General features: G+C 44.0%; 5 protein-coding genes; 4 read left to right on the top strand and 1 right to left on the bottom strand.

The window, feature by feature from the left end:
- Nucleotides 1-4,285: 4,285 nt before the first annotated feature.
- FFUJ_05554 (uncharacterized protein) lies at nt 4,286-5,908 on the top strand (the record flags this gene model as incomplete). XM_023578777.1 has 3 exons in its annotated part: nt 4,286-4,713; nt 4,765-4,962; nt 5,035-5,908. 3 exons carry the CDS (start codon nt 4,286-4,288, stop codon nt 5,906-5,908), a joined length of 1,500 nt encoding a protein of 499 aa, XP_023431732.1.
- A 1,549-nt stretch (nt 5,909-7,457) lies between these two features.
- Nucleotides 7,458-8,093, top strand: FFUJ_05553 (uncharacterized protein; the record flags this gene model as incomplete). Its single annotated transcript, XM_023578776.1, has 1 exon — nt 7,458-8,093. The coding sequence occupies one exon, from the start codon at nt 7,458-7,460 to the stop codon at nt 8,091-8,093; it is 636 nt and encodes a 211-aa protein (XP_023431731.1).
- An 841-nt stretch (nt 8,094-8,934) lies between these two features.
- Nucleotides 8,935-9,450, top strand: FFUJ_05552 (uncharacterized protein; the record flags this gene model as incomplete). The annotated part of the gene is made up of 1 exon (XM_023578775.1): nt 8,935-9,450. The coding sequence occupies one exon, from the start codon at nt 8,935-8,937 to the stop codon at nt 9,448-9,450; it is 516 nt and encodes a 171-aa protein (XP_023431730.1).
- A 684-nt stretch (nt 9,451-10,134) lies between these two features.
- Nucleotides 10,135-12,024, bottom strand: FFUJ_05551 (uncharacterized protein; the record flags this gene model as incomplete). XM_023578774.1 has 2 exons in its annotated part: nt 10,135-10,835; nt 10,890-12,024. 2 exons carry the CDS (start codon nt 12,022-12,024, stop codon nt 10,135-10,137), a joined length of 1,836 nt encoding a protein of 611 aa, XP_023431729.1.
- A 6,151-nt stretch (nt 12,025-18,175) lies between these two features.
- FFUJ_05550 (uncharacterized protein) lies at nt 18,176-20,099 on the top strand (the record flags this gene model as incomplete). XM_023578773.1 has 3 exons in its annotated part: nt 18,176-18,973; nt 19,020-19,403; nt 19,464-20,099. The coding sequence occupies 3 exons, from the start codon at nt 18,176-18,178 to the stop codon at nt 20,097-20,099; spliced, it is 1,818 nt and encodes a 605-aa protein (XP_023431728.1).
- Nucleotides 20,100-20,144: the final 45 nt, after the last annotated feature.

Raw genomic sequence — 20,144 nt, 5'->3', positions numbered from 1 at the left:
AACTATAGTTTGTAAAGCTTTTATAGGAAGTTTATTTCTCTCTACTCTTTTACTTATCTAGCGCTCTTTTATAGATAGTAAGTTCCTTTTCCCTATAAGTAGTTATAACTGCATTTGCTTTTACAGCAGTTAATATTATTAAGGCAGTTATACTATATAGCTAGTTTATATTAAAATTCTGCTTCTGCTTCCTATACCAATCGTTCTACATTATTATTATACTATAGTACTTTATTAGTTTAGCTAGTTTTAAGGGTATTATTTTATTCTTTCTTTAGCCTATTTACTTCTATAATAGCATTATAGATATCTTTATTTAGACTTTTTTTTTCTTTATTTCATTCTTATTAGATATAGTTTCTCTATTCTATAATTTATTTAGTATTTTAAATATAATTTAAGGCTTATTTTTAGGTTTTAATATATACTATAAGCTTAGCTACTTAAGTCTCTCTATACCTTCTAGTAATTTAGTATTCTAAAGTATTAATAATTAGGTAGGGTTTCTGCTCTCTATATTCTTTAATCTATACCAAAAAGCAGTTATTTACTTCCTTTTCTTGCCTATATTATAAGCAGTAATATTATATATATAATACCTAAGATATCTACTAGTAATTTAGGTAGTTTATATACCTTTTAAGGTCTACTTTAATTTAGATCTCTTCTTTAGGTATTATTAAATCTTCTACTTTATCTTTTATATATAACTAAATGTAAATAGCATTATTTTATTCTGTAATTGCCTTTATTTTAGCTAATTTAGCATATTTAATTGTTTTACTAGGCTATACTTTATTTTTAAATTTATTAAGTTATAGTATATATTTCGTGTTTTAAACGTTTTATCCTATCTTTCTTCTGATTTTTCTGGCTTTAGATTTTTAGGTAAGTCTAGATACTTTTATATAGTTTAGATCCTTATAGTATAGGTTTAGTTATCTTAATATACTTCTAACTGGGATATTATTTACTGCTAAGTAGGGGTTATATTAAATAATGCCTTCTTTTATCTTAAGAGGTATTTCTATTTTAATGAATATTTATAATAGTATTTTATCTATATCTTTATTAGAAATTAAGCTAGTATTAAGTTTATTATCTAGATTAGGGTTAACTTCTTTTCCTTTTTTAACTATAGTAATAGTTCTTTCTTATATAGGTTATGCATTTAAGCTAGATATGGGTTTCTATTATTAGTTATTTTTATTTTTTTAGATTTTTCTATTTTTCTTTTATTATTTCTTCTTTTCTCTATAATTAGGGTTTTATTATTATTTTTATTTATAGAGTTTTTTAGTTTCCTTCTTTTCTTTTTTAGTTTTATTTCTTCTAATAAGGGCAGGGCAGTTAAGTATAGGTCTTTATTTTAATAGAATTTCAGGATAGTATATATTAAGTATTTCTTCCTTACTAAAAAATAGGTTATCTATATAGAAAAAGTCAGGTAGTCCTAATCTATTATATCTAGATTGCATTATATTAACGGTTTAAATAGCTATTTATAGTTTATTATTATCTTTATCTTTTTTAATAGTATTTACCTTCTTGCTTTCTAGAATATAAGATACTAGTTTATATTTTTAGTTAGTCTTAATAGGGTTTTTACATTTAGGGTCCTTATAACCTTTCTTACTGCAGTTCTAGTAAGTAAGTTTTAATTTATCTTTAAGTGTAGTTTTTATAGTTATTAATCTAGATTTAGTTCTATAAGAGGTGTTAATATCTTATTATCTTCTTTAGTTTATATTATAGTAAGGTCTGTTTTCTTATTATCTCTAGCTATATTTATTATTCTAGGTTCTTTAGGTATATTAATAATTATTAATCTTTACTGCCATTCTAATATATTTAATTAAGGTATTAGGTCTAGTTATTTTATATAGTTCTGTTTAGACGGTTTCTTTAAGTCTATTAAAGAAAAGTGATATAAGGATATCTTAATCCTAAGGTAGTTTTAATGCTAACTATTAGTATTCTACTATATATTTAAAAGCTAATTTAGTTTATTTTAGGGACTTAATGCATTATTTAGTATATCCTTTTTTATTAATTATTCTAAATGCCTATTTAAGTATATTTTTAAATACACTAAAATTATTATAAAATATAAATATTTAAGATTACTATTTTAATTTAGGTTTACTAATATAATCCTCTATAATAGGTTAGAACCACTACGCAGCTATACCCTTAAGGCATCCTATAATATATATAATTTTAGTAAAGTCTCTTCTAAACTAGATTAAGTAGTAAATTATAAAGGCTTTATATTAAGTAAGAAATATAATTAATTTACTAAAGGTTCTATTAAATAGTTTAGGTAGGTTAGGCTTAAGTATTTCTCCAGTATCTCTACCTATTACTATAGTGTTTATAAGGTTTTATATTTCTTAAAGTCTATTTTAATTATTGGTTACCTATTAGGCTTAAAGGTTTATAGTTTCTATAAATATCTAATAGAGCTTAGCTATTTTAATAATTATATTAGTAACTTACTGTTAAAGTTAAATAACTTCTTTATTTTCTTCTTTAGAAGAGTTATTATTATTATTTTCTATAATTTAATTAGTAAAGAGGTTATTAATAGGGGCAATAAGATACTATTAGGCAGGTTAGACTGATACAGCTATTGCATTTATATTGCTTAGCGTGATACAGTACAGTCTAAATAAGAGCTATTAATATATAACGGTTAGTTCTTAACTGTAGATAAACTAAGCTATATTAGGTTTATTATTAGCAGATTATATAAGGTGTAATACTAAGCGATTATTAAAGTATTATATCTCTTAATAGTAGATTTAATATATATTAGGCTTAATTAATATAAAGAAGTTTTATTAATAACTAATAAGCTAATTTACTAGAAGTATAAATAAGTGTAAACTATATATTATTAGTTATAAGGTATTTATTAGTACTTCCTTTAAGGATTAAGATATTAATTCTTTAGTTTTAGACTGGTATTATTATATTTTAGTCCTATTTTAACTAATTAAATTAGATAGATTAAGAAAGATCTATTTAGTCTAGTTCTAATTAGTAGGGGTAGTAGGGAATTTTATAGGGTTATATATAATGTAACTGCAAGGGTTGTAATACTTAATATTTTAAATAGTTAAAAGAAGTTTATATTTAATAATATATTTTAAATAAAAATAGTTAATTAAAGATTTTTATAATAATATATTAATTATTACTATAAGGACATTTCTAATCTTTCTTTACCCTTTAGAGATATCCTAAACTAGATACCCAATAGGCTTATGCCTAATCCGTATAGGATGACACCATGCAGGCTTGTTGCTACACACTAAGCTCAATTTGTGCGAATCTTGTACAGCGTACAAGGGGTGCATAGATCGGGTTAGCTGGGGTGTTTAAGAGGCAGGGATACATAACTATTACAAATAAGCTCAAGACCCCGCTATTTTAGTCTTCTCATAACTCCATTCCCCTCACTAGCACCCGAATACTTTAAGTTCTCCACACACTTCGAACAAGGCAGTATCAAGACATTACTGCGGCGGGGGTAAGGTGGCGACCCGCCTTGATTATCAGCTAAACTTATTGGCCGTAGACGGAAATCCTCAGGCGGAGCTCAACGGCGGCCCCCGACCTGTTTCGGGCAAGAAGCAAGAAATCTTCGCCTCCTGAGAGAAAGCGAGCTCAGGATTAGCAAGTATAAGGGATATTCTTATTATCCTCTATTGCCGTCGCCCTCATACAAAGCTACTCGCCTTGTAACGCTAAAAAGCTCTTTGGAGAAGAAGGATACAACAGGCTTGACATACAGGGAAGGCCTGGTTTTGACAGCGTTTCCGTCAAGATCTTTCTTGCTATCCGCAGCAAGTTACTAGAATCATTGCGTCCTGGGGTGGGTCCCCAAGCACGTGAGTTCGGCCAATGCTATAGTAAGCTTCCTCATTCATCATCATTCAGCGGGAGAGCATCAACCGACAACCATCGATCTGCGCTCACACACCTGGCAGTAAGTACACACGTCGTTGAAAAGACGGAACATTTTACGCCTTTCGTCAATAACGCATTGAGCCAACTATCATGTACAGCCACTATCTACATGCCCTCTCGGTGCTAACTGTACTTAGTGAACCACACCGTCCGAGACGAGACACCTGGGCTCACCTGACAATCGAGCTCACTACCCGCTATCACGAACATGCCTCAATTTAGCCAAACTAGTCTTAGGCTTGGCATCGCGTCCACCTGTAGATCTTTACATACCGCTGTACAAGCAGGGCCCTCGTGGAAGGCCTCTTCCATGGCAGCTGTATCTGAGTCTATCCCTGGATCAAGCAGTGGCTATTCAGAAGATCCCAGCATCTTATTAGCATTCTTATCTGTTCTTGCGGTCTCCGAGAGAGTTCCATTGGATCTTCTCTCACGTGGAGCTTCACCCCGGAGACGCTGGAATACACGTGGCGAAATAGAAGAGGTAGATGCTGCTGCTGCTGGTCTTGACCCAGAGTTGTATAGCTTGCTCTCCGGCAGCTCAAAGTTGCGTGATGCCTTTCACGAGCTAGAACTGTCGTCAGCTGTTTCAAAGAACATGGACGAGACCTACAATATGGACGAAATCGCTGCGAGCCGTATCCGCGAGAGGTTGTCACCAGAGACCCTCTTATTCTTCAGGTCCCAAGCCTTGATTGTTGCATATCGAGCAATCCCCTGGAAATATATCGAGCCTGCGTAAGTTTAGCCACCAATAGAATTACCTTTATAGCCTAACAGTAGTCACAGCACTCCCACCACGAAGCTATTCCTACCGCATCTGAGATACGCTCTACAAACATTTCATGAAAACTCTATGTACCTGCCTGCGGGCGTCAGAGCCGACCTTGTCCTTACGCTCCTCGAGGCATCTCGATTTCCCAACATGACGTGGAAACGTTTCATGGTGGAGCAAGCAGAACTTGCCGCGCTCGGCCTGGAGGACCAGTACATTCACTATTGAATCGCGCAATCACGATGTCTTCTGGATCGGATTTCTGGAACTACGAACCGGAATAGTAGCTACCTTGACGATATCGGCCAGGACACGACATCAATGACCATAGATAACAGGATGCATTCCGCAGCCGGTCAAGCATCTATTCAACGTTCTTTGAACTTCATCCAGACTGAAGACCTGTCTACTGTCAAGAGATTACTAGAAGACTGGAACCCCCTTCACAGGATCCCTTCATCCCTTGAACGCGTCGTCGAGTTTCGGAAGAACATCCTGCTTGGAAGGATTCTACGGTACCAAGGTGTATTCAGAGAATCGCTGACGTATCTTGAGAGGGCTCAGACAATAGCAGCGCAGGAAAACGATCTCACCTTTTATGAAGATTTTCGTGATCTTACCTGCGATCTTGCAGATACGCTGCGAGAGCTTGATGAGCCTACGTTTGGTGAACGTCACCTTCGCACAGAAATTACCCGTCGAGACCGCAGTGGTATCTCGACGGGCAAATCTCTATTACAACTATCTCTTGCCGAAGCCTTATTTGCCCAAGCACGCTATAGAGAAGCTGAAAGCATCTGCTTGGAAGTTCAGTCTCGTCCCGGCCTGTTGAAACTCGAAAAGTTACGTTTACACATCACTATGGCAAAGATACACCACGTTGAGTTCAACTATGACGGCGCATTTCTTTATTGGAAAGAAGCAATGGAAGACATTGCAAAGTTTAATATGACTAGGGGGCGTGCAACTCGAACGATCCTCTTATCTATTTGCGATACCCTCCGCAGTCGAGGCCAAACGAAGCTGATGAATGATTCCATGGACCAGGTGGCATTACTTGATACTGGTGCTAAGCAGGAAGGTGTTGAGTACTGGATCGCGGGACTGTGCCATTGGTCACAATATCTGGATTCCAGAACTTCTCGCAGCCACATGTAGCAGGTTATTGCTTTGATATTTGCTGAAATGAGAGGTCTCTGTCACACCCTTCAAGTTTCCTGCATACAAGCTATCGGAAGTGCTAATGTAGCATGGTGAGATAATTAATATACCCTTGTAATGTAGGGATGTAGAAAGACGCAGCTCGTATTGGTACCCAGGACGAAAGCTTGCAGCTTCAGAGAGGAGGAGGACTAGGCTTTGGTAGACGCTTTGTAACTATACCTTACTCATCGCAGGCTTACAGGCCATACAAGAACCCCATCAGTTAAGATTTGTCTATCGTTACTACACAGAAACATGTTTTCAAATGGTTGCCTGCTAGTATCTGTAAGCTGGCAACTTTCGATAGCAATGGAACCTATCCTCGAGCGAGTCTAGAAGTATAGAATGTCATATAGCTTTGCATAGTAAGGTAACACTTCACCAATGAGAGATTGATGATGTCTTGCTTCGCTGACGTGTTTGCTTCTCGTTGTGTAGCTTGCATATCGAGATCAAGGCGGCAGAGTCCCAGATGGTCACGAAATGACTCTGACAGTACGGTATGTATGAAAATGAAGCTATTGATTGGAAGAGTTGGTTCTAGCCTTCCATGATCCGCCTCAAAGGTGATTGCTTGAGGATAAGTGACAAGATGACTTGTCAGAAATCGGACAACGGCTTTGGTCGATAGACGTGAATACAAAAGAGAGTCCTACCCACTCCCTATCTCAAGTTTCATTCTAATGCTAAGCTTCTAAACGATCTCTCGATCTGAGCCCAGCCTACGTGGACCTGAACCTATCATCCCGGGATTGTAAGCAAGTCAAAAAGAAAAACAGGTACGGCTATTCGAGCTAATCTTTTCAAGCTATTAGATATAAGAAACATGCCAACACTTCTCGAAGCTCTTACAAAGCGGAATGTGGCGGTCAACTCTCAGGCCGTTGTAGGAGGCCCCAATACCACAACTGAAACATATATAGAGCCGGGCGGGTGGAGGATGTGGGACGAATTCAACTACGACACTCTAACCCGAATATTCCGGCGAAAGCTTGCTTCGGAGTATCGTGGCTCTTCGGAACCACGGGCCTTGGAGCTAGGTTTGATCGTCAGCAATGAAGAGACATTGGAAGACCTCTCGAGGCGATTCGTGAGTCCATGCGTCAATTACGCGCTGGAGCATTAGCAGGGCCATCCACATCTGGGGCGCGGAAGCCGATGTGGGTTTGAGGACAGGCCTGACTGGTCAACGATCTCGACTGAATACATAACCGAGCACGGACAGTTCGCCAACATTCTCCCCGGAGACACCAAACTCGACGCGAAGTGGTCGCCTTGGATGTCTGAAGACACGGGCAGCTTCCACAAATGGTAAAAGGTCCTGGCCCAAGAGCTGACATATATGGCTAGGTACCGAACTAGATACGGCTTCATTATAACCGATGCCAATCTTGTTGCTCTCAGGATTACTCGCGAGCTTATCGGCGCTGGCCTGGCCCAAACACGTCCGCGAAGGGAGGCCGCTGTTTTTGTTGGCCATCAGTGACACGGTTCAGATGCCACGATGGGGTCAGGCGACGGCTCGAGTTCATTTTACAGTGATGATAGCCCGCTGGAATGGAGCTACCATGACCCCGAATATGCTATCATTCCCTGGAATGCGCATGGGAAAGAGGTTCTTACCGTGAAGCTAGCTCTTTGGTCCTTGATTATGATGGCTACGAGTGGCGGCAGAGGTATTGATTACTCATATCCCCCGTTGGATAGCTGGCGATACAATGGTGAGCGATATGTTCATAACACTTCAGGTACCACCAAGTCGGAGCTGTCTGAGGGTGATCATCTGTTGCTGGAGCCTAATGACATGAGCTGGGAGGGGGACGCGCATTACACACAAAGCCAGGATGTTGACGATATGCTTCCTTCGACCCGCGCTGGCGGCACATTCAGTGTTGGCCCTTCTCAAGCATACCAGCCAATTGAGGTAGAGGCCTCTGTTGGAGGATCCTCCCGACAGGCCGATCAGGGTCCGGACGATGACGACCAAAAGACTGAGGTCGGGTCTTCTCATAGGCACCATAAGCGCAAGAAGGTCCGGATCGAGAAGCATTTGGTTACCAGAAAGCTCTACTATCTAAATGCCAATGGAGACAAGGTCGATACAAGTAGGGCTCAGTGGATCAAGGTGGACGGCGGGTAAGAGTTAAAGGGCCGGAAGAATATCTACTTCACAGAGCAGTTCCCGCATTAGCCTAGGTTGGAGCAGCCACCATCGCAGCAGTCGCTTTGCATTCACATAGTGAAAACGAGCATGGCGAGATACGACGATCGGTTCTAAGGAGGACTTTATGAAAGGTTTTCGTAAAGGGGGCCCAAGTGCAGTTTGGCTCAGAGTTTGTTAGTCATGGCGGGGAGATCATTTGGCCTATACAGGCGCAGGGTTTTCAACTCTGGCCACGGCGTCTTTCGTCAAAGACCAGTTGACAAGTGCTTCTATAGGTGATCCCATGGTCGCAGGAAGGTGGGGATATACTGGTATGGAGTTGTTTATTATAAACACATGTAGGAAAATATCCGCCTTTTAACACAGGTCGTTTGACAGCACGTAGTGGAGTATAATAGTTTGGAGTCCTGTAGTTGTTTTTCTATTCAGTATTGCTAGACATAAGTAAGAGTCTAATCCTAATGTCGGCTACTGACTAGCATTTATTGGATTCAGAGAGCTCCTCATGCCGCCGCCGTTGATTATTTAAGTTGCAAGATTGTGGCCTTTTTTACTTATAGGTCACATCAGCCAAAGCGGAGGTACAGCTTCTTCCGGTGTTCTCGAGTGAAAAGTACTTGAAATCAAACCTCATTATAATTTCCCTTACATCCTTTCCTCCTGTCAGGGGTTTTCGGGCTCTGATCGATCAACTGGCCGGCATCCCACAGGATGTTTATGGGCTCTGGATCCGACCCGAGACAAAATCCAACATCCAAAGGTACCCTTCGTTTTTGTCTCGGAGACCTTGGCACACAGATGAGTGGCGATCGATCGCATGGGCAATGTCGAAGGGAACTTGATGAAGCTCGAAGACCGATTATTTGGCCGACTCGACGGGAACGAACATCAATCCCGAAGCAGGCTACGTGATGGCCAAAATTCACAATTAATTGGATTTTGGTCTGAAGTTTTGAAGACGCATTCCTTGATTGAGCTCACGCAGATGGTCCAAGCCCAACGCGGACTCTGGGCCAAAGTTGATGCCGCTAAGTTGGAAGAAGCTCGATTGAAAGGACAGCCCAATTTCATGATCATAGCGCTTTCTGAATGGGTTACTGGCGATGACATTCGGAAACAGCCTACGAACCTAGAAAATCTGTTTCAGCATGAGCATGGCTGCTCCAGAGGTCTCTCCAAGATCGAGCTTCGTGAGCCTGGCGTCAAGAGAAAGGCTTCGCACCAGCGGCTTATCCTACAAACTGAGCTTTTGAACACAGCGAAGCGACTTACACTGACAGGTGTTACGTATTCAGTCATAATTATGAGGCCAAATAAGCAAATATCCCCTTAGGTGGTCAATCATTCTCAAGGTATGCTAAATGAAATGGTTGAGGCCCTACAGGCTACTGGGCCCAGGGGACCCCGCCCTTTTGCAACAGCGGGATGCTGCAAACCCAAACACTTTGCCACCGATTACAGCGCTAACGCTCCGCGTTGCTGCCTTCCATTGTGCAGAAATCCATGACCCGTTCACTTACGACGTCTAAAAGAACTTCTAATACTGCAATTGTGGCGGAGCCTACAAGACGTGGGATCCATGTTGTAACTGTTACCCTATTGATAAACCTATCTATAACTAGTTGCCTACATGCCTTACTCGGACTACTTCTCTTGTCTATAGGGCTACTAATTCTCACGATCCCTAAGGCGCCTGCGTACGGTTGATGCTAAGCCCGAGGGCCCTCCTCCGTATACTGACAGCAAGCGCGTTCATATTGCAGCAGCCCGGAACCTACGAGTGTATTTCTCAATATACATGGTCAAAGTACAGTCTTAGGCACAAGACAAATGAAAACGAGGTTTGTCGCGAGATTAAAGCGCTGACAGGGACCCGTTGGGCTGCATACATGTCGCATTCAGTTGTCTACAACCTACCCGTGATGTACTATACCTCAGAAAGCCTTGCGCGGCAACATCCAATAGTTACTACGAGAAACCTACCTCTTTTCCTCCCCCGAAAGTCTCGATTGAAGCGCTAAGTGGCTTCCGGATAGGCTACGAGAGGGCCATCATCGGTCCGAAACTCGACAACGTCAGCCAGCCTGTCATAGATCAGCCCAGGGGGGCTTTCTTGCTTGAGTGTGCCATCCATTAGACGCCATTTGGCGACCCAGTAAAAGCCGTGGAGATGCTCGGTCTCCTTAGCCAAGGCCCGCCCATCTAAGGCGACACCAGTATTGAAGTCAGCAGACAAGACTCCAGAAGTCCGATTCACTAGCTCATCAATGGCTTTCACGTCCGCGTCACGCATCATCCATCTGCGGGTCTCTTGGGCGCTTAAAGCGTCGTGAGGAAACGTGCTGTTCGCGTCCAATAGCTTGTACGCTCGATGCCATGCGATATCTCGATGCACTATTCGCTGGAGGAGGTCTGTGCAGAAGTCCTGGTGTGAGCCTGCCTCGAGACGAAACGTGAAGGATTCGGCAGGGATTCCTACATCCTTCGCGGCGAGGGCATCCCTAATCCAGTAGCCAATGTTGCGAGAGAGGTGAGGTCTGATCCACATGGGTTCCATTTGTATTCTCTCACCACGTTGCAGATCCATCACCAGAGAGTAAGGGGGATCCCAGACTCCGATAATACAGTCCAGCAAGCTGACGCGACGGGTAATCTGTAGTGAGGGGTTTTCATTGACAAAAGGAGCGAGACCGCGGGCGTGGGTGTGCGGATCGCTCACTACTGAGTCAAGGTCTTCGTGCAATATGAGATGCTTCAACTAAACGCGCTGACAGGGAATGCGTTTCAGAAAGCGGATGGCATTGGCAGCAGCTGAGAATCGTATCTTTTCTCGCCAATAAACACCAGAGCGAACGTGTACATTGGTATCAGGACCATCCATAATGGCTGTATCTTCATCGTCCTGGCCATCACTCTGGTCATAATCGTCATACTCCTCGTAATAATCCTGGTCATCGTACTGGCCATCTTCACTGTTGTCAAACTCATGGTCAGAGTCTTGCCTTGGATCTGCGTAATGCCACCTGTCCGGACACTCCCAGATCCCATCAATATCCAAGAGTCTGATAGCATTCTTTACCTCGCTCTCTAATGGAATAGCCCAGTTATCGAATCGAAGATGTAAGAAGTCTTCAACTATATCTGACCCAGCCCAGTGCGGAAAGACCCCGCGTAGGTGATTCGCGAACTGGACCGGTTTCTTGTCTGCGATGAGCCGTAAGCAATACGACAGAGCATCCTGCACCTCCGAGTCACTGCCAAACCAGGCCTTTGATGGATGGCTGCTACTAAATGGATCGCGATGAATCTTTGAGAAACCTTCATATTCGTGTTCACCCCACTTGAAAATATGATTGACGGTAGTAAGGATGTCATGAACCGCGACACAGCAGCGACGGCCCTTCAATCGCTCCACGCGTGCTCGCTTAGCACCAGACGCAGATTCGGCAGCCATGACTCGGCTGAGATTGTTATTATTATCATCCAAATAATGAGGTCGATGATTTGTCGACACATCTTCGAGCCGATTCGCAAAATCGGGATATTTCAGAGCGAACTGTCCATACATCTCGGGAGTCATGAACTCTGCTAAATGAAGGACCAAGTCAGCCTCCAAGTGGCGATAGTACGTAGCGACGACATTGAAGCAGCCAGCTAGACTTTGCCAATCCTCGCGATACAGCATCGAGAAGGTAACCGAGTTGAGGGACAACGGGAGATGGCTGGTCTCGTTGGCGATGGTACGGCACGTGAATATGAGGGCGAGGTCAATCGGTTGACCGTCACTTGTCTTGAGCTTATCGGACTTCGCATCGTAAACGTATCCGCCTTCGAGTTGGAAGTAGTCGCGATAGATGTGAAGGCGTAGCTCCGGCGGGAGACGGAGGAAGCAGCGTTTGGTCGACATGGCTCAAAGTGAAATAGTTAAGTCAAAATTATGGAGTTTGCACGAGGGAAAGCGTGTAAACCAAGAGGAGGGAGAAGCCGGGGTTTTATAGTGCACTGTGGGAGGTTAAAGTTCTAGTAGCGGAGCAACGTCCACGTCACCGCCGAACTTTCAGGGATAGAAGCCATCAGCTAAATGCTCTCGGCTGATTTATTAAGCTCTCAGCCACAAGTCTCAACCGCAAATAAACACATCTAGATCACAACTTAGACATTATGCCACAATGCCTCACCTCGGGGAGTAAGAAGATATCAAGAAATAAACTCATCAAAGGGTATCCTAAACTTGGTAAAGGTATTCTAAACTTATGCTAATTTATTTAATTCTTTCCGTCATTTAGCATCAAGGTCTCCAGATTGCTACAGCATAAAACTGAGGAGCCATCAACACGAGGTTTATGCATGCACTGTCACTTTGGATTGGATGCTTCAAGATGGATGAACTTTTTTTATTCATCCTTTTTTCTTCCCCCTCATCCATCCACGCCTCAGCCTTCCTTCACCTTCACCCTCCATTTTCGCCCTCCATTTCTCCCCATTCGACCAACCTCCCTACAGACGAGTTTGTGGGCACAGCATGCCTTATTATATAGCTTTGACCCAGTAGCGGCCAATAAATGGGATCCAGGTTTTCCAATAAGCCACAGAAGTATCAACAGTGAAGTCTATGGCTAGTCTGAAGTCTCAATAAACTTAATCAATAAGGTTACCTTTAGGCTGCAGCATCTCAAGCAACTCTAATCAAGATGAACACATCGCCTGACCAGCTGAAGAGCTTTAAAAAGCCCTTTTAAGGCGATCTCCATATCAGCGATGGCTATGCGAAAGTGGGAGGATGAAATGTACTTACCAGTGGGTGGAGATTCAGTGGGTGAAGGCACGGCGGGTGGAGGTGCATAAACCCAACACCGCGCCCAGGGATCTGTACACTCTGGGCTGAGTAGCCATTCAGCCTCTGCCCTTGAGTTGGCACCCTTATCTGGGCAGATATTTTAGACCATCTGATACACGGAATTTGCCAAAACAACTCTTAATGTTTGAGCCCTTTAATCCATGACAGAGTGCCTTGGCTTCCTTCCAAGACCCAACGACGGTGGTCCAGTCGTAGATCCGGACCGCGTAGAACGTAGACTCTTTAGTACGAGCCATGTTGAGAGTCCAATCGAGTGATGCTAAGGGGGTTGGTTGTAGTCGGGGCTGGATGGAATGGATTCCTGAATTGGAGCTGTTGATTTATACAGACATTCACATCCGAACAAGGTACATCAGTCGAAAGGCGGAAATTGCGAAGCATGCATCAGTCGCTGTAAGTCCCTCAAGCTTGCGGACCAAGAAGCAATTGATGCGAATCCATCAAGTCTCCGCGGAAGAAGCGTCGGCGTCGGCATTGACAATCTCTTTCACAGCTCCGCCTTAGTCGAGGGAAAGGTTGAGTTCAGGGACATTGACCTCGAGGGTCCACTACCAGACCCAGTTTGAGAAGCCCATGTAGGATAGAAAAGGCATGCCGATATCTTCCATGGGCAATTCGTTTCTACAGCCCCTTCTGCTTAGAGAGATTCGACCGTAATTCGTATCCGGGTGAAGAAGAAATTTACAGGGCAAACAACCCGCTTATTTGACTCGTGCGCGTAGGCGATTCTCGGTGAGCTATCCTTTTTGTTTCTCGTGATGCCGAGACCAACACGGGTTCCTGCGTTGGTGGGGAGTAACTCGGGTGCTCCTCGGGGGGCAAGAAAGCAGCGAACCTTACTGTGCGGTGTCAAAATAAACTTAGCAAAAGTCATCCTAAACTTAGGCTATTTTACCTAAATTTTTTTGTAATTTAGGATTAAGGTCCTGTATTTTCATTCCTCCCCTAGGTCCTCCACCGTGAGAATGTGGAGCTCAGAGGATTCAGTTCTTGAAGAACGGGGGCTATTGTGCATCCCAATCTCCCATTTACGAGAATGCGAGCGGATGCAGACGAAACCTGAAGGTGTCTGGATAACATCTCTTCCTGTCGACCCCTCGGCGTGATTGACGAGAGGACCTCGCTTCGAAATTGAACCCACAGACCTTCGCGCCTAATAAGAAGTACTTCATAATGGAAACCAGCGGTACTGGCCGTCGAGGATGTGTCTTGAAGTTCGGTGTTTGCCCAATTTTGGCGGTGGCTAGCGTCAACGCCAGTTACACGGTCTGATTCCCCGAAGCTATCGAAGACGAAGACCACGAGAAATGCTACATTGGGAAAGACTATCGATAATTGTCGCAAGAACCGGCCATAGAACGTGCCCTAGCTAAGACACCATAGATTAACTCGCCAGTTACCTAATGCGAGCTTTCCGTTACCTCCATAACATCACTTTCCGCTTGCCCTAAATGCACGCCCTTTGCCTCATACAGGATTTCCCCAGCGTTGAACAATACAACAACAACAACAACAACATACGCGCTGACCAGTGAACAGTTGATTAACCATGCCGGATATGGTTGCATGTAATTTAGAAATGAATCCTTTACATGCGAGCTTGCACAGGGACTCAGGCGGCAAGCTTTTCAGGGTCTATGCCATCGCCACCTGCTGGCCATTCCATTGCAGCCGTATCCTTTATTGCACTCTTTATCTTCCGGATGCTGGTGGATTGATAAGACTTGGTGGGGCCGTAGAAATCATGTGACGATATCGCAACCATGGATCTCATGAAATGATTATGAAGACAGCCTTCTCGGTAAAGTAGCAGCAGTAATATGTATAAATTCACGAAGACGGGATAGATATAGAACCGGCATAAGTTGCTAAGGCATAGTTTTTGTGATGGGCCATCAAGGGCCAAAGAGTAAGCAGCAGGTAAAGCTGGTAAAATCGGTTTGTTTTGTCGATGACTCTACATATACCAACTGTAGCACCGAGCAATGAATTGATACCGCGTACCTAGACTATATGCTAGGGTGATGTCGATAGCTACAGAAGAACATTTGGTGAGCTAAGACCTCGAGCATGTGTATTGGATAAACGGTCTAGATGTCTCTATATTAAGGTCGTGAGATGAACAGAGGGAGCCTAGTTGAATTGACTGAGTATATGCCAAGTCAATCGTATATTGCCTGCCATTTGACGAGAAAGCTATGGGGGTGACTTGATACATTCAAGAGACCAAACAGGTAATGGAAAGTGACTTTGTACTTTGAAAGGTAGCCCAGCTTATCAGGTTGCATGGTCGTGGGTGTTAGGCTATTTACATGCCAGTCCAGGGTAACGGATTTGGCTGGTGACCATATCACGTGCTTGTATTGGTATCTCGATGAATTGAATCTATTATTGGTCATCATAGGATGAAATTTTCTTTCTCAACTCGCCTTGTTACAGCAATTAGGCCCCAACATCTGCCCATATCAACAGCTTGGAAATGCTAGCCTGGTAGGTTCTTTTTGTTCTTGATCACATCAGGGTCGACAGGGGCCATGATATGTCAGCGACGACGGGAAGGAAAGGATTGGCGGAACAGTCGAGCTGTCTATAACGACAAGCGGTGTAAAAATGAAAGAAAGAAGGCTCATAAAGCAGCTCCCCAGGATCTCCTCAAAGGCAAACCGAGCTCCAAGCTGGATGTCGTGATATTGCGCGGGTACACACCGACCACATTCACCCCCAGACACGCCGAGGCCTACCCCAAGGTGCTGGGATGATTATCGAGGACGAGCGCCGAGGTAGACCGACCAGCCATGTAAATAACATGTTCCACGAGCGCGCTGTACTTGTCAGTCGGTGAAACGACGGGAGGGAGCATCACATTGGCAATGGCTCGACGTTCGGCATCTTCCAAACCCGCATTCTCAAGCAAGGAGGGCTCATTGTACTGTTCGAATTGAGACATCGAAGCGCCGCAAATGCCTCCGTGCACCTCCGGCCCTTGAGCGAAAGCATCGGGCGCCGAGGAAGCCACAAAAGAAGCAACGACGCAGGCCACCTAATACTACAGAGATTGATCGAAACAAACTACTCTTCACTTTGGTGCCCCAATCGTAAAGCCCCAATCCGTCGAACATGACCTGGCCATTGTGTTGCGACATGTTTCAGCAACGCAAGGCGGCCCTTTATATAAATATGACTCCCGTCTGATTTCATGGAACCACTGATGGCTCGGTACGCTTATGCCAGGTAGTTCTCCCAGGGGTCGATACATGGTTGGCCATATATAGCGACGGTATTGAGATCTGAGACAAGAATGATTCCTGTCGTGATTCCTCCATGTGTAAAGTTAACTCTCAACCTCCAGGTGAGGCCTTCCAGAAGGATTATGGGAGCGAGATGCTTTCCTGGGTAGACGCGAGTTCAATATCCTGACTCGATCAGAACTACTAGGAGTTTTCGTCGAAAAAGAGGCTGTCTATCTCCGGTAGCCATGCAGACATGCGCTCTGGTGCAATGTATTTTGCACCCTTTTCTCGAACGGACTGAATGGCTTGTTTTACGGTGGCAAATGGAAGGGATATAGTACCATCCTCCCTGTCGTAACCATAGGAATTCTGTATTGGAGCCAAATTGGGATTTGAAACCCTCGAAGGTAAGACTCAGGAAGGGCCTGTCCCATTCCCCAGCTAATACGGCTTTAGGGGCGAAAGATCCATAGCTACAGGTCATGCGATGGCTCGGATGTCGACAGACCGTAATAGTATCTGATTTTCGTTTTCTCTTATCTGACATGCGGTCTTCCACTAGGCTCCAGAAATCTTTCCAGTAGATTACCTTATGCTCACAGAGGCGAATATAGCCTGTCTTTGCGATACATACTTTCTGACCAGCTGAAAAGCAGAACGACGGATGTTCAACTTTACACGCAGTACAGAATTCCCAGTCGCCGGAATGTCTGGCTGCAAATTTACAGGTTAGCGACACGCCTAGTTTTCGGCGGGCCTCGAGGCCTTCCTTGCATGTAGTGCACAGCTTTTCGTTTCTGACCAGGTCACTAAGTCCCTCTGAGTCTTCTCTGTTGATCTTATGACTAAATCAATGCTTTTCGTAAGAGTAACGATACCTCTTCGTAAGGGATGAATTGTCCAGGTGAGTCTCGTCTTCAGATACTTGCCACAAAGCGGTGGATTGCGAACATATTACGCAGCAGTCCTTATTTGAGAAGATGTGTGAAAGAAATTTTCGATCTCGGGCAAGTCGTCTGAATCGTCGGGAGACTTGACAAAGGACGAAAAAGGCGAATATGGAGGGTTTATCTTTTCCTTGATATATATGATGAATAATAAGCATCATGACCTCGTCCGGTAGTCCGTTCAGCTCAATGGGCTCGGGTCTTGTGCTTGGGGCCAGAGTATTAGTAAGGCCGGCCAGATCGATTTCTATTGTCGATATTCGTTAATGCTATTGGTGTCCGGGATATTTTATGGTTACCGGCTTCACAAGACAGAGGCTAAACAATGCTTGGGGCCAGCTTAGTATGATGAGTAGTATATTCATGGTGGATCGAGGTTCGTCTATGAAGTCCCTGCGACTGATTCGTCGAATCAGAAATGGAAATAGAAATTGATTAAGCGGAAGATTTTACTCCACATCCCAGGACTGAGGGTTGTCTTTTATAAATGGTTGAGTAGAGAGTTCTTACCTTTTGCATATTGCATAATAGGAAATTCAAAGCCTTAAGCCATTTGAAAGTTCCTGTATCAACCAGTCAATCTTGCACTATACATAGTCAAGTCCTGTTGAGTTTGGAAAAGAAGGACACCAAAAAGTGTATTGACCACGAGGCGCTTGTTCACGACGGGGAACGAATTACCTAGGCAAGTTCAGTGCTCTACCAAAAGGAGGCAAGAAACTTCAGAGATTTTTTCACAACAACAGAAATAGTGCATAAGTTAAAAAACCATTTTATATACTAGTGAAACCTTTTATTATGGAGGTCCAAAGTTGTATTATCTACCCTTGACGAGTGATTGAAAGCCTGGGGTCTGCTGTCAAAGCCACGGATCAACCTTTCAGCGGCACCGTCTCAAATGGACCCACTACCGTTCGGTGATGCGGGCAAGAATTGTTCGGCGCTTAGATCATCTCCGCCTGGCGAATTCTTAGCCATGGACTCACCGCATGAAGCGCCATACTATTGTATGGCAGATACAAGATGTCGTCTTTGTCAATTCGAGTTACGAGAAGGCGACTTGGTGATCTCGCGTCCGTTTATCGATCCATACCACTCGACTTGGGCTTAGCTTACATAAAAACAGATATAGGAAGTCAACGATTTTCTATGGATTTCAAGCTCCGTATGACTGAGACTGTACACGATAGCTACGAATGGATCAATCTACATACTTGCGCAAGACGCCGATGCATGATGCAAGGTCGCCGTGTACCATTCTTTCACCAGGAATGCGTCTGCTTTAGACTTTATGACATATCGGACGCCCTAACCACTTCTGGAGAATGGAGTTTTGAACCGCCCGCAAGCGAGATCAGTCGACGTTCTCATCGTATCAAGAACCTACTGGCCCCAAAGCTTAGAGACCAACTTCAGATCAGACTTCCTCTGGAGACTCTAATGACTATTACTGGACATCTTGTACGGGAATGTGCTGCTGTCACAGCTGAAGAACAGTCGCTAGGCACCGCGGTCTCTGATACCACTCTTGACATTAGGCGAGACATATACGCCAATTATACTGCCGTCGAAGGCGTGCGTTATGTCAAGAGCCTTTGCAATACGGCGTCAAATTTCGGTGACCAAGATTACCCCACGCTACTGTGCAAAAAGAGTAAGCCAATTGACAAAATATGGATCGCTGAAGATCATCGTGGAATTCGGTCTGTCATATTCTGTGGTAAGGATTCCCCGCTGGTAGGGCCAACACCGATTACGAAGTCATGGTGGAGGTCTCTTACCATTTCGAACGATACCAAAGAGATTGCAATAAAGTCTGATGTAAGTACGATCTGCCTATTGACATCTTCATCCTAACTTTTTTTAGGGTCTCAAGTTGCGAGACATCGTTGTGTCTGGTGACACTGGACCGAAACCCAACAGCATTAGTTGGGCAGATCCTTCACATCCGGAGAATGTCATCGACATCATGACACTTGAGCCAATTGGCGTTGTCCCCGAAAGACTCAGGATGATGCCCTTCACTTGCAACGCCAGTGGCACAACAGGATACACGGCAGTGACAGGTGGACCATCTGTTGCAATGATCCATGCTCACGGACACGACGATACTAGCTTCTACGCAGATATGGATTCTGCTTACCCCCGCGACTTCTTTATGCACATGCCTCTAGATGATGGGGAATATGTTACTCAGATATGTCGAAGGCATGGACTGGGCGCAGGGAATCGGCCCTCGGCTTGTTTCGTGGTAAGATACTGGTTGCTGCCGTCCTATATACGACGACATTCGGAACTAACACTCCTCAAGTTCACGACCAATAAAGGAAGAGATACACTTTTTGGAACAAGTGGCCCTCCGGAATCTTGTTTAGCGCTTGAGAGGATGGTTACACCTGCAGAAAGCGGAACCACCATATGGTTCAACGACTCATCATCGGTGCAATCAAAGTCACTCAGATATCTTGCATGCGACGTGACTGAACCAGCTTCTCAACGACCCTTCCCAGCCTCATTGGTACCAAACGCTCCGTGCTTTTGGACTACGAGCACTGAACCATGGTTCGTTTCATCCTGCAGCATGGAAGGGCTTGTGGCTATGACCCTCTGCAGGGATACCGCACTGTTTTATCGACCCATCATCGGGATCTTGGTAGAATACGAGAACGGTCACCGGGAGTGTTTGGGTCAATACCGATTTGATAGGACCCTTGCCAAGTTACGGCTGGATCATGCTACAGATCTGTATATTGGCAGCCTAAGGACCATTCGATCATATCTCTACGTTGCGGAAATCACCACGTCTCCACCTTATGAGAGTGGTATCTCGTCTTGGATGCGCGTTTCTCGACATGGTAGACTGGAATGGTGGTCTTCACTGCGACATTCTATCGTGCGTTATACATCAGCAACAGGACAGTTCACCAATATTGAGACAAGAACCTAAATCCAGGCTATGCTAATCTCGAACAGTTCAGTCTCCCAGGAGTCC

This window comes from Fusarium fujikuroi, chromosome FFUJ_chr06 (genome assembly GCF_900079805.1).
Source record: "Fusarium fujikuroi IMI 58289 draft genome, chromosome FFUJ_chr06".
In the NCBI taxonomy this organism is placed as follows: domain Eukaryota; kingdom Fungi; phylum Ascomycota; class Sordariomycetes; order Hypocreales; family Nectriaceae; genus Fusarium; species Fusarium fujikuroi.
This window is presented reverse-complemented; position numbering and strand designations above follow the sequence as displayed.